Source organism: Ambystoma mexicanum, chromosome 8 (assembly GCF_040938575.1).
Source record: "Ambystoma mexicanum isolate Mex_15411 chromosome 8, UKY_AmexF1_1, whole genome shotgun sequence".
In the NCBI taxonomy this organism is placed as follows: Eukaryota; Metazoa; Chordata; class Amphibia; order Caudata; family Ambystomatidae; genus Ambystoma; species Ambystoma mexicanum.
The window spans coordinates 581,966,017-581,979,925 of record NC_090929.1 but is presented as its reverse complement, the minus strand read 5'-3'; the positions used below and the strand labels follow the sequence as shown (position 1 = coordinate 581,979,925).

At 50.1% G+C, this 13,909-nt stretch overlaps 1 protein-coding gene across 8 annotated transcripts in view; it reads left to right on the top strand.

Moving 5' to 3' along the window:
- Nucleotides 1-13,909, top strand: part of CHD5 (chromodomain helicase DNA binding protein 5) — a 2,731,226-nt gene that overhangs the window by 2,340,023 nt on the left and 377,294 nt on the right. For all 8 annotated transcript variants that reach the window (XM_069610277.1, XM_069610279.1, XM_069610280.1 and 5 more), the window contains one exon: nucleotides 13,143-13,338. In XM_069610277.1, the coding sequence (XP_069466378.1) occupies nucleotides 13,143-13,338 (196 nt within the window). The remainder of the gene's footprint in view (nucleotides 1-13,142; nucleotides 13,339-13,909) is intronic.

Here is a 13,909-nt window from a genome sequence, read left to right as displayed (position 1 = left end):
AGAGAGGAAAGGGTCAGTACACATGTCAGAAGCACACAACACACACACACACACCGACAGCAAAGGCATCTGGCAGACATGTGACACACAACATATGACCTTGCATGCATGCTGGGTCTACTTAGAATAGCTTCTGTGATCAGACCTGTTGAAAGGTGGCAGTTTGCATGGAAGTGGGTCTATGCAGTGCAGAAAATGTGTACGCCACTCACTACCTACATGTACAAGCACTCCATGGTGTGTGCCAGGAAATGTGAAGGCAGTGCAATGTCAAAATCAGACATCACGTGCATTGTGTATTAAATGTGTACCATGTCTAGAAGGCAAGCACCCCTCCACCCCAGTACCAAAGCAGGGATGCCTAGCATGGTATCAAAAGGCTGACCATACACCTGTGTATTGACAAGCAGTGTTGACTGGCATCAACAGCTTAATGTGATTTCAATTACAACACTGCAAATGATGCTGGGACAGTGGGCAGGACACATGATGGAAGATCCGGAGGCCGGCCACGTGTGTAGAAGACACGACAGGAGTTGGACAGAGTCATTGGCCATTGAACAGGCTGAGGCCTGTGAGCCACACAGATTGTCAGAGCCTAAACATGTGTGCAACGCAGGACTGAGCCACAGTTGACATGGGGAGGCCGATAATATGGCAGGCAATGTATGTAACCAAGGACTCATATTACAGTGATCATCCAGTCAAGGACACATAGGGGCATGTGTGCAATGCACATGGAGCATGAATGGGCACTCATGTCCCTGCGGGACATCTGACCCATGCACAGTACAAGTGGGATGCCCTGCATCGAGTACTAAGGCTGTACCACACGGCATATGTCTGGCAGTTTCTAAGCTGGAAGTTAGCATCTACACAGGACACATGAACATGAAACTACACATTGGCAAGAATGTAGCAGACCAGTGCAAAGGTGGAACTGGGGTGCAGAGTGGCGGAGGAGGGGCAAGGGAGCATGGCCACATGGAGTCCCGCATGCAGGCAGAGGAGACATGCATGACGGTGGCATTGCATTACTTACACATCAGAACCATGTACAGGTCACATGTAGCAGCAATCATGCACAACACATCCCACATGTGAAACACACACGTCCTCAACAACTACGCATCAACACTCACTGGACTGGGCATCAAAGTCCAGCATCTCTCCCACACCTTCGACCAATTCTGGTGGTATGAACTCCGCAACGAGAGCCTCATGCGGAGTGAGTTCTTCCTCCTCTGGTGCAGGCCCACCGCCAGTCACCAGAGTCAAGTTGTAATTTGAGGCACGCTTGGCCTTAGTGCTGCGCTTGATGTCATTCCAGCGCTTTTTGCACTCCTGCGCCGTGCGCACCTCATGGCCGAATGAACTGACATGTTCCGCCACATGCTTCCAGTGGGTGTCACGTTGGGCAGCCGTAGTCTGACTATTGGCACCCACTAGCATGTCACGGCTGTGTCCCCGCACGTAGTCCACGAGGAAGTCCAGTTCCTGCTTACAGAAAGGCTTCTTCCTCGACGTGCAGGAGGTCGTGGCTGTGTGTGGGGTCCCAGCCTGTGCTGCAGATGCAACCTTCCTCCTCTTGGACTGTGGCGCAGACCCTGGCTGGCTAATGCCGCCCTGACCAGTATGGCCAGTGGGTTGGGTGGATTGAGCCGAGGGAGTGGCAGGTGGAGGGATGACCAAAGGCCTGACTTGTGTCAGTGGCAGCTGGGTGCCCACTAATGGACCCTGCGCAGCAACATCAGCTGTGGCAGGGTCATTGACCGCAACGGTCCTGGTTGGCAGACTCACAACCGGGGTGCTGTTGGGTGCATCTGCCCCTGCACTTGCCAACTCCCGGCTGTTCGGGGCAGCAGATGACATGACTGCCCCAGGGACACGTGTCTTGGTCTGAGCAGCCCGGCCTGCCCCAATGGTTTCCCCCCTGGCCTGTTGGAGATCTACCAAGGGCTCTTCAAGTGCCAACGCAGCCTGCGCTGGCAGACCCTGAGCCTGGGTGGCGGTGTCCACAACTGCACCTGCAGCTACCGCTACCCTTGGGCCCGTGGCAGTCGATGGAACGGACTGCCGGGTCATACGGGTGCCAGTGCCAGATGCAGGAGCTGCATCCCCCTGAACCACAGGGGGTGGTGGCATGGCTGCACCGACACATGGCACAACATTGTGCTCAAGTGGCGCACCCCTGCCTCTTCCCCCTCTGTGGCTGCCCTGGACACCCTGGAGTCCCCCTACTCCCTGGTCACCACGGCCACGTCCCCGACCACGCCCGCCACGAGGAGGACGCCCAGCTGAGGCGCCCCTCACCTTTGGTAGCCTCCCTACCATGGCACAGATGTTATAGTGCTGGCACAGATGGAGTGGTGCCAATGGGAGGTGTACAGCACAATTGACCTGGGCAATTGGGGTGAAGGGGGTGGGAAGCAAGATGTTAACAGCCCCCCTGCACCTGCAAGGCTGTATGTGACCCCGGTGATGTGTTGACGGGTCACGCAACGCTCAGGCACCCCAAAACTGCAGTAAAACCGTGCACGCAACCCTGCAGCCTACGTGCGTGGATTAAACCTCCCGCAGTACGCGGTGGCACCCAGTAACACGTATAACGCGTACGCGTGGGACACGCAGGCTACGATGACATCGAAAATGGGTGCGATACACAGGGGCACCCGCAGTGGGAAAAGGAGCGTTTGCGACTCACCGTCTGACTAGCGCGATGCAGAAAAACACGCGTAGCCAATACCCCCGCCAAAAGAAGAGATACGTCCTTGAGAGCTGTGAAGTAGATGGCGCGCGAAACAACTGGAAGCAGCAACACACGTCGGTCTCCACGAAAGGCACGTACAGCGAACTGCTGGGCCCGCTCACCTTTAACCCGTGCTGAGGGAAAACGCACGCGCGCGTCAAGTCACATGCGGACGTGCACTTTTTCACGTTTGATTACGCGCATTACACGCGGACGTGCAGTTTTTCACGCGCGCACGCTTATGCATGGGCCCTTTCCTCCTATTACACGCGGACGTGCAGTTTTTCACGCGCGCTTATGCGCATTACACGCAGCGTGCAGATTTTTCACGTGCCTAATCACTCCGTAGGAAGCTGGCCACGCGAAAATGCACGGAAGACCGCGCTCCTGCCCAGAAGGACACTTCACTGGCCCCCAGTGCCCCAAGCAGCCTCCCACATGCCATCTGCTGCTGCCTGCCTGCCTGCCTGCTGCCACCGTGCCCTGCCATTTGGTGCCTGCACATCAGCCATCTGCAGGGGTCCAGTTGCTGTGTCCACCCCTGCTGGTACAGAAGAGTCCCGACTCAAATGACATCGCTCCACAGCCCAGCCCCAGGACCCAGTTAGTCAGCCACTCCTGCCCCTGGGGTTGCCATGTGGAGCACATCCACATCTGACACCAGTTGCAACCCCCGGCCAGAGGGGCAGAGGGGCAGAGGGGCACCAGCTTCCCTGCCACCGAAGTTGGTGTCCTGGTGGAGCAAGTCCTGGGGCAGTATGATGCCCTCTTCGGATCGTCCCGCGCCAAGAGGGAAGGACGGGAGAGGACGCGGAGGGGGTGGCAACCCGCAACATCCAGAAGGTCAAGAAGCGCTGGGAGGACTTGAGGTCAAGGACCCTCATGAAGGCCCGGCGCCTTGTGGAGGGGGGCCGGGGCCGCATGAGTTCCATCCAGTTGAGGGTCCTGGAACGCATACACCCAGCGCTCCACGCCCAGGTCCTTGAGAGGGAGACCCGTCTGGAGTTGAGCGGTAAGTGGCCAAGCATTGCTGTGTGAGACAGGGCATGTTGCAGTGTGCTGGTTGTCTGATACCTGCCTGTATGTGTGACATAGGCCATGTACGCATGTATGTGTGCAGGGACATCATGGTAATGCATGTGCGACCTGTAATGTGTGAACCGCATGGTTGTTGCATGTGTTTGAATGTGACATGGGGAGCCCTGTGCAGATTGCACACATGACAGCATGGAAGTCTCTGTTCCTGGACATGGGTGGGGGCCTGGTGGAGGCTGCCCCTGGTGGCTGGGGGGTGGGGGTGGTGGGAGACATGTGTGGGTGCCAGGTGGAGGGTGCCCCTGGATGCTAGGGGGTGGGGGTGCAGGGGGACATATGTGTGGGGGCCTGGTGGAGGGTGCCCCTGGTGGCTGGGGGGGTGGGGGTGCTTGGAGACATGGGTGGGGGCCTGGTGGAGGCTGCCCCTGGTGGCTGGGGGGTGGGGGTGGTGGGAGACATGGGTGGGGGCCTGGTGGAGGCTGCCCCTGGTGGCTGGGGGGTGGGTGTGCTGGGAGACATGGGTGGGGGCCTGGTGGAGGGTGCCCCTGGTGGCTGGGGGGGTGGGGGTGGTGGGAGACATGAGTCAGACATGGGTGGGGGCCTGGTGGAGGCTGCCCCTGGTGGCTGGGGGGTGGGGGTGCAGGGGGACATATGTGTGGGGGCCTGGTGGAGGGTGCCCCTGGTGGCTGGGGGGGTGGGGGTGCTTGGAGACATGGGTGGGGGCCTGGTGGAGGCTGCCCCTGGTGGCTGGGGGGTGGTGGTGCTGGGAGACATGGGTGGGTGCCTGGTGGAGGCTGCCCCTGGTGGCTGGGGGGTGGGGGTGCTGGGAGACATGGGTGGGGGCCTGGTGGAGGCTGCCCCTGGTGGCTGGGGGGGTGGGGGTGCTGGGAGACATGAGTCGGACATGGGTGGGGGCCTGGTGGAGGCTGCCCCTGGTGGCTGGGGGGTGGGTGTGCTGGGAGACATGGGTGGGGGCCTGGTGGAGGGTGCCCCTGGTGGCTGGGGGGGTGGGGGTGGTGGGAGACATGAGTCAGACATGGGTGGGGGCCTGGTGGTGGCTGCCCCTGGTGGCTGGGGGGTGGTGGTGCTGTGAGATGTGTGGGGGCCTGGTGGAGGCTGGCCCTGGTGGCTGGGGGGTGGGGGTGCTGGGAGACATGAGTCGGACATGGGTGGGGGCCTGGTGGAGGCTGCCCCTGGTGGCTGGTGACTGGGGGTGGTGGGAGACATGGGTGGGGGCCTGGTGGAGGCTGCCCCTGCACTGCTGGGGGGTGGGGGTGCAGGGGGACATGAGTGGGGGCCTGCTGGGGGGTGGGGGTGCAAGGGGACATGTGGCTTGGCTGGGGGGCATGCCCATGGTGGATGGGCTGCCTGCGGGACATGACCAGGGGTGCAGGGTAGTCCCCTGTGGTGTGGGCTGCCTGCAGAGGTCGTGGAGGGGGTAGAGGGGAGACCTGGGAGGACCCACACTGGCAATTCACCTCTTCAACTTCCCGCACACCTACGTAATACACTGCCCCACTCGCACAGGCCCAATCGCGTGTAGGATTTCTCGCGCACCCCTGAAATCCACGTACCCAGGCCAATCGCGTGTAGAATTTCTCGCACACCCCTGAAATCCACGTACCCAGCCCAATCGCGTGTAGATTTTCTCGCGCACCCCTGAAATCCACGTACCCAGGCCAATCGCGTGTAGAATTTCTCGCGCACCCCTGAAATCCACGTACCCAGCCCAATCGCGTGTAGATTTTCTCGCGCACCCCTGAAATCCACGTACCCAGGCCAATCGCGTGTAGAATTTCTCGCGCACCCCTGAAATCCACGTACCCAGCACAATCGCGTGTAGAATTTCTCGCGCACCCCTGAAATCCACGTACCCAGGCCAATCGCGTGTAGAATTTCTCGCGCACCCCTGAAATCCACGTACCCAGGCCAATCGCGTGTAGATTTTCTCACGCACCCCTGAAATCCACGTACCCAGGCCAATCGCGTGTAGAATTTCTCGCGAACCCCTGAAATCCACGTACCCAGGCCAATCGCGTGTAGAATTTCTCGCGCACCCCTGAAATCCACGTACCCAGGCCAATCGCGTGTAGAATTTCTCGCGCACCACTGAAATCCACGTACCCAGGCCAATCGCGTGTAGAATTTCTCGCGCACCCCTGAAATCCACGTACCCAGGCCAATCGCGTGTAGAATTTCTCGCGTACCCCTGAATTCCACGTACCCAGGCCAATCGCGTGTAGAATTTCTCGCGCACCCCTGTAATACACGTACCCAGGCTAATCGCGTGTAGAATTTCTCGCGCACCCCTGAAATCCACGTACCCAGGCCAATCGCGTGTAGATTTTCTCGCGCACCCCTGTAATACACGTACCCAGGCCTATCGCGTGTGGGGACACCCGCACACCCCTGAAATACACGCTCCCCGCACTGCGTTTGCTGCTGCCCTTTGCGCTGGATTGGGGATTTTGATGGCTTTTCCCTGCGCAAGGGGCGTTCTTGGGGGCGTAACTGACGCTGCTGCAGGGTCGCTGCGCCACTCTGCGCCACGGCTGGTTGTGGATGTTGGAATCCATGAATACGCTGTGCGCCTGAATGTGTTTCGGCGCACGCGGCTGGCGCAGCCTACCGCACGCGCACACTGTGCGCCAGCCGCGTGCGCCACTTGTGCGCCGAATTCTATGAATTGGCCCCCTAATGTCTTCACATGTTTGGCAACAGGTATCATACAGCCGATGATCGAAAATGGTTGTAGATAGGTCAATTCTTTTCGACCGAGGGCAAGATGCAATAATCAGGAGCTCTCTTTTTTCCTCATTAAAGTAAACCGATAACTCAAAGAGAATCTGGGTGTCGGAAGCATAGTTGTTGAATTGTACCTCCAGACTGTCCAAGAGATCGAGTAAAGGCCTGATGTAAATGTTAAATAGAGTAGGAGACAAACAGGAACCCGGAGGCACCCCACAGGTGATCGTAATGGAAGAAGCTTTTACACCATCGGCGGCTACCCTGGAAGAGCTTGGGCCCAAAAAGGATTTAATCCACTGGGCAGCGATCTCCGAGCAGCAGGTGATATCCTTGAGCCTATCCACTTGGAATGTGCGATCAACGGATCAAATGCTTCTGAGAGATCTAAGAACATCAGCAGCACCGGAAGACCCCTTTCCACAATACTGGATATGATGGACTTAGTCCAATAAAGCTGTTTCAGTCCCGTGTTTAGATCTCAACCCTGTTTGGTGAATACCTAAAATGTTATTTGCCTCCACGAATTTCTGGAGCTGGAGATAAGAAACACGGTTCAGGATCTTCAGAAGATACGTTTTTCACCAAGAAAGGGTCCACGTTACTTTATTTTTTAAATGAGGGTAATCCAGCCTTTCTTCAGACCCAGAGGCACCAATCCATCTTTATAGGAAGTATTCACAATCTTTGTAAGCCAAGGGACCATGAGATCGAGAGAGCCCTTGAGGATGTTGGCAGGACAAGCATCACCAATGCACGAGGTTGGTTTCAGCTTACAGACAATCCTAAACATATCCAGCTCAGTGCATTGACTGAATGCGAACTTGGTAGGATTGGGCTCACCAGTCATGCCATGTAAGGTCTGGTAGTGTCCTGAGGAAAAATGACAGTCTTTTAAATGGTGTTGCTGAGATGTGATTGCTTGTTGGTGGACAGCAATTTTTCTTGAAAACCTATTGTGTATTCCCTGACACCAGGCTATGTTCCTTTCCACCACAGAGAAGACTGAACGTTTGCCCTCAATCTGCATCAGGATTCTGAAGAGTTCTCTCAAGCTGGACTTGGCATTATTGATACTGGTGTTAAAGTTAATGGATTTAGCTTCAATGATGGCTTATGTAAACCTGCATAGAGACTTGTTATAGGCTGCCAATTTAAGAGGACAAGGATGTTTCTCCAGTCTGTCTCAAGAGCTCTCTTGTCTTGGCTGGCCTGAATGATGTCATTATTAAACCAAGAGTTCTTCACAGTCTCTGGCTTTATTATTTTGGTCCTCTCAGGAGCCAGGTGATTAATTGTGGCCAAAATAGATTGTAGTAGATGTGATACCAAACAAGAGGAGTCATCAAGGTGTTATAATGTCTTTAGTTTAGGAGCCTGAGATGAGGTGTAATGCGCTTAAAGTTCCATGTCTTTGTTACTGTGGGTAACATCCAATCGAGGACGTTTAGAAGGTAACAATGTGGAGAACGGAATAGAAAGAATAGAACTCTAACATGGCTAGACCATGGACAAACGAGCGTGGTAATAGGAAAGATGGAAATGTTATGCGTCAGAACACAATATAATATATTACTGTCTCTATGTGTCTGCTCTTTCACTAACTGTGAATAGCCGATTGTTTCACGGGATGCAAGTGAAGATGAAAATCGCCCAACACAATCACATGGGAGTGAGGTTTGGTAATGTCATTAAGAAGAGCCAGAAAGAGTTCCTCAAACTGTGGCATGTTATTAGGAGGATTGTATGAAACAACAAAGCTTACTGTGTTGTCATGGTTAATTCTCATCTTAACAATTAGAATTTCGCAACCTTTGATATTTACCATATTAACGCAGTGGCAATCAAAATGGTCTTTCACAATCAGAGCCACACCTCCCCCGCTTTGGCCAAATCAATCAGATCTGAACATTTTGTAGCCAAATGGAATTGCCTAAGAGGCGGCAAGAGAAGCTGCTTCGTGGAGCCAAGTCTCCGTAATGACAAATATATTTAGTTTGGTTATGGCAAGATAGGCCGCAATCTCTGATCCATGTTTAAGGAGGGAGCGTGTGTCAAGTAGGGCAATGTTAAGATGCGGCCCCAAAGAGCAATTCTTTTGAGTGAGGACATTCACTTCAACCACTGATGGTTCTGACAGGTCAGTGTTAAAATCGATAATCTTTTCAAGATGTTCAATAATATGATAAGTTATGCAACTGTTGGGTGTAAATGATGCAGATATAAGTAGAGTAGTTAACCCAAGTTTGTTGCTATGGGTAATTACATTTTTGGGGGACAATCTAATGGTAGTCTGAGGTTCGGTGTCACTAGATTGCAAAATCTCAACCGGCTGTATAGAAGTAGGGAAAGCAGTTCTTGAGGAGCCTGCAACATGTTTAAGTACGGGGAACAGGGACAGGTATGCCTGGAGCTGCCTATGACTGTTGCTAATAAGTAACTAATTAGTTTCACTTATACAACTAGGGTTGGCACAAGGCAACATTTCTGGGTCCATTTTAGGTGTGGGTGTGGAAATGGAGGTGGAAGAATCTGTTGTTACATAATGGGACGCACTTTCGGCATGCTTTTTCCACAGTCCTGAGGAGGGACAGTAACGTCAAGGTTATGTCGCTTGTTTTGTAACATGAGCACAAGGTCTGCCATAAGGGAAGTTAAAAGATTTTTAAATATGGTTCAAGAATAAGCTACAGTACAATAACAGCCAGAGTACCTGGGCAACAAATGTATCCAGAAGTGAGAGAGGCGCCCAGCAGACAGCTATCACAGATTGGACATGCCTGGACTAAAGATTAAAAACCCAGCTACTGCAGGGAAATGTAGTTCAGCACTCCAAGCAGTCCTGAATACAAAAGGACGGATTGGAAGAAGCTGCTTGTTTCATATCCCTGAACTATTTCTTCAATTGTTAGCTTGATTTACAATTGTGGCTCTCTTTTTTAAGGCTTCAATAAAGCAGCGAGAGGGCATTTAGTTGGATTGGTATTTTTCCCTCTCTATATTAAGCCTTTAAAAAACAGAATGACCTTTTCAGGCAGCCATTTTCCACACCTCTCTCCCAATATCCCTTTTTCAAAATCCAGGCCCCCTCTAGGCCCAGAAAGTCACCTGACCCTTCTCCCGATCCTGAAGAAAAGGCCGAAAGGCAAGTTCTGTGTATTTTGTCTGGAGGGGGGTTTGGTGTTGGCATGAACTGCTTGTTTGAGGTGTTTTGTGGTTTCTTTTAGCTTGATTTCCATTTTCCTTCGTTTTTAAAGCCTTGAGAGAAGCAAGCAGTGTGCTTTTAGATGGATTAGTATTATTCCCTCTCTTTGTAAGCCTTTAAAAAAAAGAATTAGCCTTGCAGGTAGCCATTGTCCATCATCCTTTCTCACAATCACTCTTTGAAATCCAGGCCCCCTATTGGTCCAGGATGTCATCTGACCCATGCCCAATCCTGAGAAGCAGAGGCAGAAAAGACAGGGCTGGTGTCTAGATATGATATTAGTGTTGGAAGGAGCTGCTTGTTTCCTTTCTCTCAGGTATTTTATGATTTGTTTTAGCTTCCTTCCGCTTCCCCCTCTCTTTTTCAATCCTTTAAAAAAAGAAAGGAATGTACTTTTAGTCAGATTGGCAGTTTTCCCTCTCTTTGATAAGCCTTTCAAAAAACAGAATTAGTCTTGCAAGTAACCATTTTCCATGCCCCGGTGGCCCGATATCCTCGTGCAATCCAGGCTTCCTATAGGCCCAGGAAATCACTTGGCCGGTCCTCCAATCCTTAGAATCAGAGGCCGAAGGGACGGTGCTTTGCATTTTCTCTGTAGGGGAGATTGGAGTTTCAAGGTGTGGCTTGTTTCCAATCCCAGTTGTCCTTTTTGCTTTGTTTTAGCTGGATTTCTGGTTTTCACTCTCCCTTTCAAGCCTTTGAAAAAGAAAGGAGTCTGCCTGAAGTTGAATTGTCATTTCTTTCCCTCTCTTTGTTAAGCCTTTGAAAACCTGAAGTATATTTGCAGGTGAACCCTTATCCACAATCCTCTGCTACTGTTCGTTTGTGAAATACATGCCTCCCATAGGCCCAGTAGGTCACCTGACCCATCCCCCTATCCTGAGAGGAAGGCTCCAAAAGGCAAGTTCTGTGTATTGTGTCTGGAGGGGAGTTTGGTGTTGCAATAAGCTGCCTGTTTCCTTTCCCTGAGTTAGGTTATGTTTTCTTTTAGCTTGATTTCCAATTTTTCCTCTGGCTGTGCTTTTAGATGGATTGGTATTTTTCCCTCTCTTTGTAAGCCTTTGTAAAAACAGAATTAGCTCTGTAGGTAGCCATTTACTATACATCTTTCCCAAGATCCCTATCTGAAATCCATGCCTCCTATATGCCCTATATGCCAGGGGCGTCAACTGACCCACCCCACGATCCTGTGAAGCATAGCCAGAAACGCCAGTGCTGAATATTTTGCCTGCACAGGAGCCTGGTTTTGTATAGGGCTGATTTATTTTAGCTTGATATCGGATTTTCACTCTCTTTGCTAAGCCTTTAAAAAAGCAATGAGTGTGCTTGTAGTTTAATTGGTATTTCGGAAAAGCTTAAAAAACAGAATTAGCTTTGCATGTAGCCATTTTCCACAGTCATTTCCCACAATTCATGTGTTAAATCCAGGCCCACTGTTGACCTATGAAGGCACTGACCCATCCCCCAATTCTGTGAAACAGATAAAGAAAGTGCAGGGCTATGTCTTTTATCTTGAGAGGAGATTGGTGGTGGAAGGTCCTGCTTTTTTCCTATTCCCTCTGTTTGTTAAGCCTTAGAAAAAAAATAATTTGCTTTGTAGGTAGCAGTTTTTCAAAACCCTCTCCCACAATACCTTTCTGAAATCCAGGCCTCCTTAAGGCCGAGGAAGTCACCTGATCCGTCCCTTAATCCTCAAAAGCAGGGGCAGAAGGGACAGGAGGTGTCTTTAAATTGGTTAGGAGCTGCTTGTTTCTTATCCCTGAATTTTTTTTAAAATTTGTTTTTAATTGATTTCCGAGATTCACTCTCTTCCTAAGCCTTGAGAAAAGGAGTGTGCTATTAGGTTGATTGTTATGTTTTCCATTTAGCTTTTCAAAAACAGAATTAGCTTTGAAAAGTAGATATTTTCCACACCCCTCTCCCACAATCCCTTTGTGTACTCAAGGCCTCCTATATGCCCCTGAAGCCCTCTCTACCATTCACCAGACGTATTTCTCCAGTTAGCCTAGGGATGCCTTGCCAAGGCAGCCAGAGAAATGCATAGGATATGGGTGCCTCCTTGTGCCCCAATCCTAAAATGAGCGCTGGTCCTTATTTCTGCTACAATCAGGTAAGGGAAGACAACCTTTAAACCTAACATATGCTACCCCTATCAAGGCCTTAGCTGTCCCAAGTTTCTGACTTGTTTCTATATGGTGTCTATGTGGTGTCTAATAGTCTCTCACATCTAAATCTTCCTAAGAAAGTGCAGTTTTTTTGTACACTATATTGTTATATTGCCCACCCTCACAAAACACACTGCATTGCCTCTAGGTTGCATTCTATTACTATTGTCTCCATGTAGGTCTCCCAAGAAAAGTGCTTTGCATTATCTCTATATTGTACACACACATCTAAGCACCCCTTGAAAGCGCATTACTGGATCACAGATGTACCGTAGACCTGTAGAATTTCTGGATTGGGTTCGAAATAGAACTTGTGCGCTTATGACCACTCTATTCAATTCAGATAATGCATTTTCATTAAGTTGTGCCAGATAATGCATTCACAGCTATCAAGATTAATACTACGTGGCTTAGCAGCAGACCATCATCCAATTGTATCAAGGCCAATATGGTTTATACACCAATTCCTTAGAAGAAGTGCCTTGAATACAACCTCTTTGTCGAAACACGTGTCGGCTGATCACACCAGGATTAAATTGAGACTTTGAGATGACTTACATGGAACATTTCAATTTATTTCATTCATGGTACCTTAAATGTAGTTATTCCTAAAATAGTGCATTTAATTATTCTATATTTTACTCTGTGTTTTCATAACCAGCAATCCCTTTGAAAGTAATCTATAATGTGCTCTATGATAGAAGGATTTGATCTGCAACTCTCGGATTGAGCAAAATCCTTAGGCTTGACCATCCACAGCAACCTGTCCTTCCAGAAACACATAGCCAGACGGCCCAAATGGTCTGGCACCAAATCTCCACCCTTTGCAAAATCAAACCCTTCATGCTACTGCAGGATGTGTGGCCTTGCACATTCATGTGGGAAAACCCCTCCTGATTGGGCACCCAATCGCTCACCTGGCACCACTAAAAGCAGTCCAGAGTGCTGCATTAAAGGTGTTCCGAAATCTGACCAAATCACCCTTAACCTATGTGATTTACACTGGCTTCCTCTCTAGGCCATGGTACTGTTCAGGATGGCTTGTATCGTCTACATGCCGCCCTGAACAGTATCCAGAACTTCAATAGAACGCATACACAAGGCCGGACCTGCCCTTTGAAAGGACCCTCAAGAGATTGATCAATAGTTAAGAGTCATGTTCTACTATCACTCATTTCTCGTTGTGCCTATTGTATCATGATATATGAACTCTGTTTTGTTTCGTTTTGTTTTATTTTTCAAGCTGCTTGAGCAGGCTCTGGTGATTGAGGAACAGCTACGAAGGGCTGCCTATCTCAACATGTCCCAGGATCCCAACCACCCGGCCATGGCACTCAACGCTCGCTTGGCAGAAGTGGAATGTTTGGCAGAGAGCCACCAGCACCTCTCCAAAGAATCCCTGGCTGGGAATAAACCAGCCAATGCTGTCTTGCACAAAGGTTGGTGACCCATGTTTGGCACTCGCCCCACCCAGTCAGCTAATTATCTAGAAAGTCACAGGGACAATCCAAGAGCATGAGGAAAATGGTTTGCTACCATAGGAAGGTTTTCTAAGAACCCCTCAGAGTGTAAATAAATCTAAATCTAATTTCTAAAAAATGGGTGACGTTTCCATAAAGTAAGGCAGAAGGGGAAGCAATGTTATTTAATCATATATATGTATATATAAATGTTATTTAAACATATAAATATGAATATATACAGTTACATATATTTAAATATATAACTATATATAGCAGCAAACTAAATTGTACTTTTTACCATAGCAAACTATTTTTGTTGGAGTGATATTTAAATTTGAAAAAAATCGTGTATTTCCGAGAAAGAAAAACGTTGGTATTTTGTTTTGGGAACTGTTCTGTCTCTATAAAGTGTTCAAGAAACTGAATAAACAACCCTTTTTTAAATAAGATGAAAGAACTCTGGGCGGACGCCCATTTTGAAAGGCATCACTGAAACAAGCATTTAACATTGCAGGCAAAGCATTACAGATTTTCAATTGGTAAATTA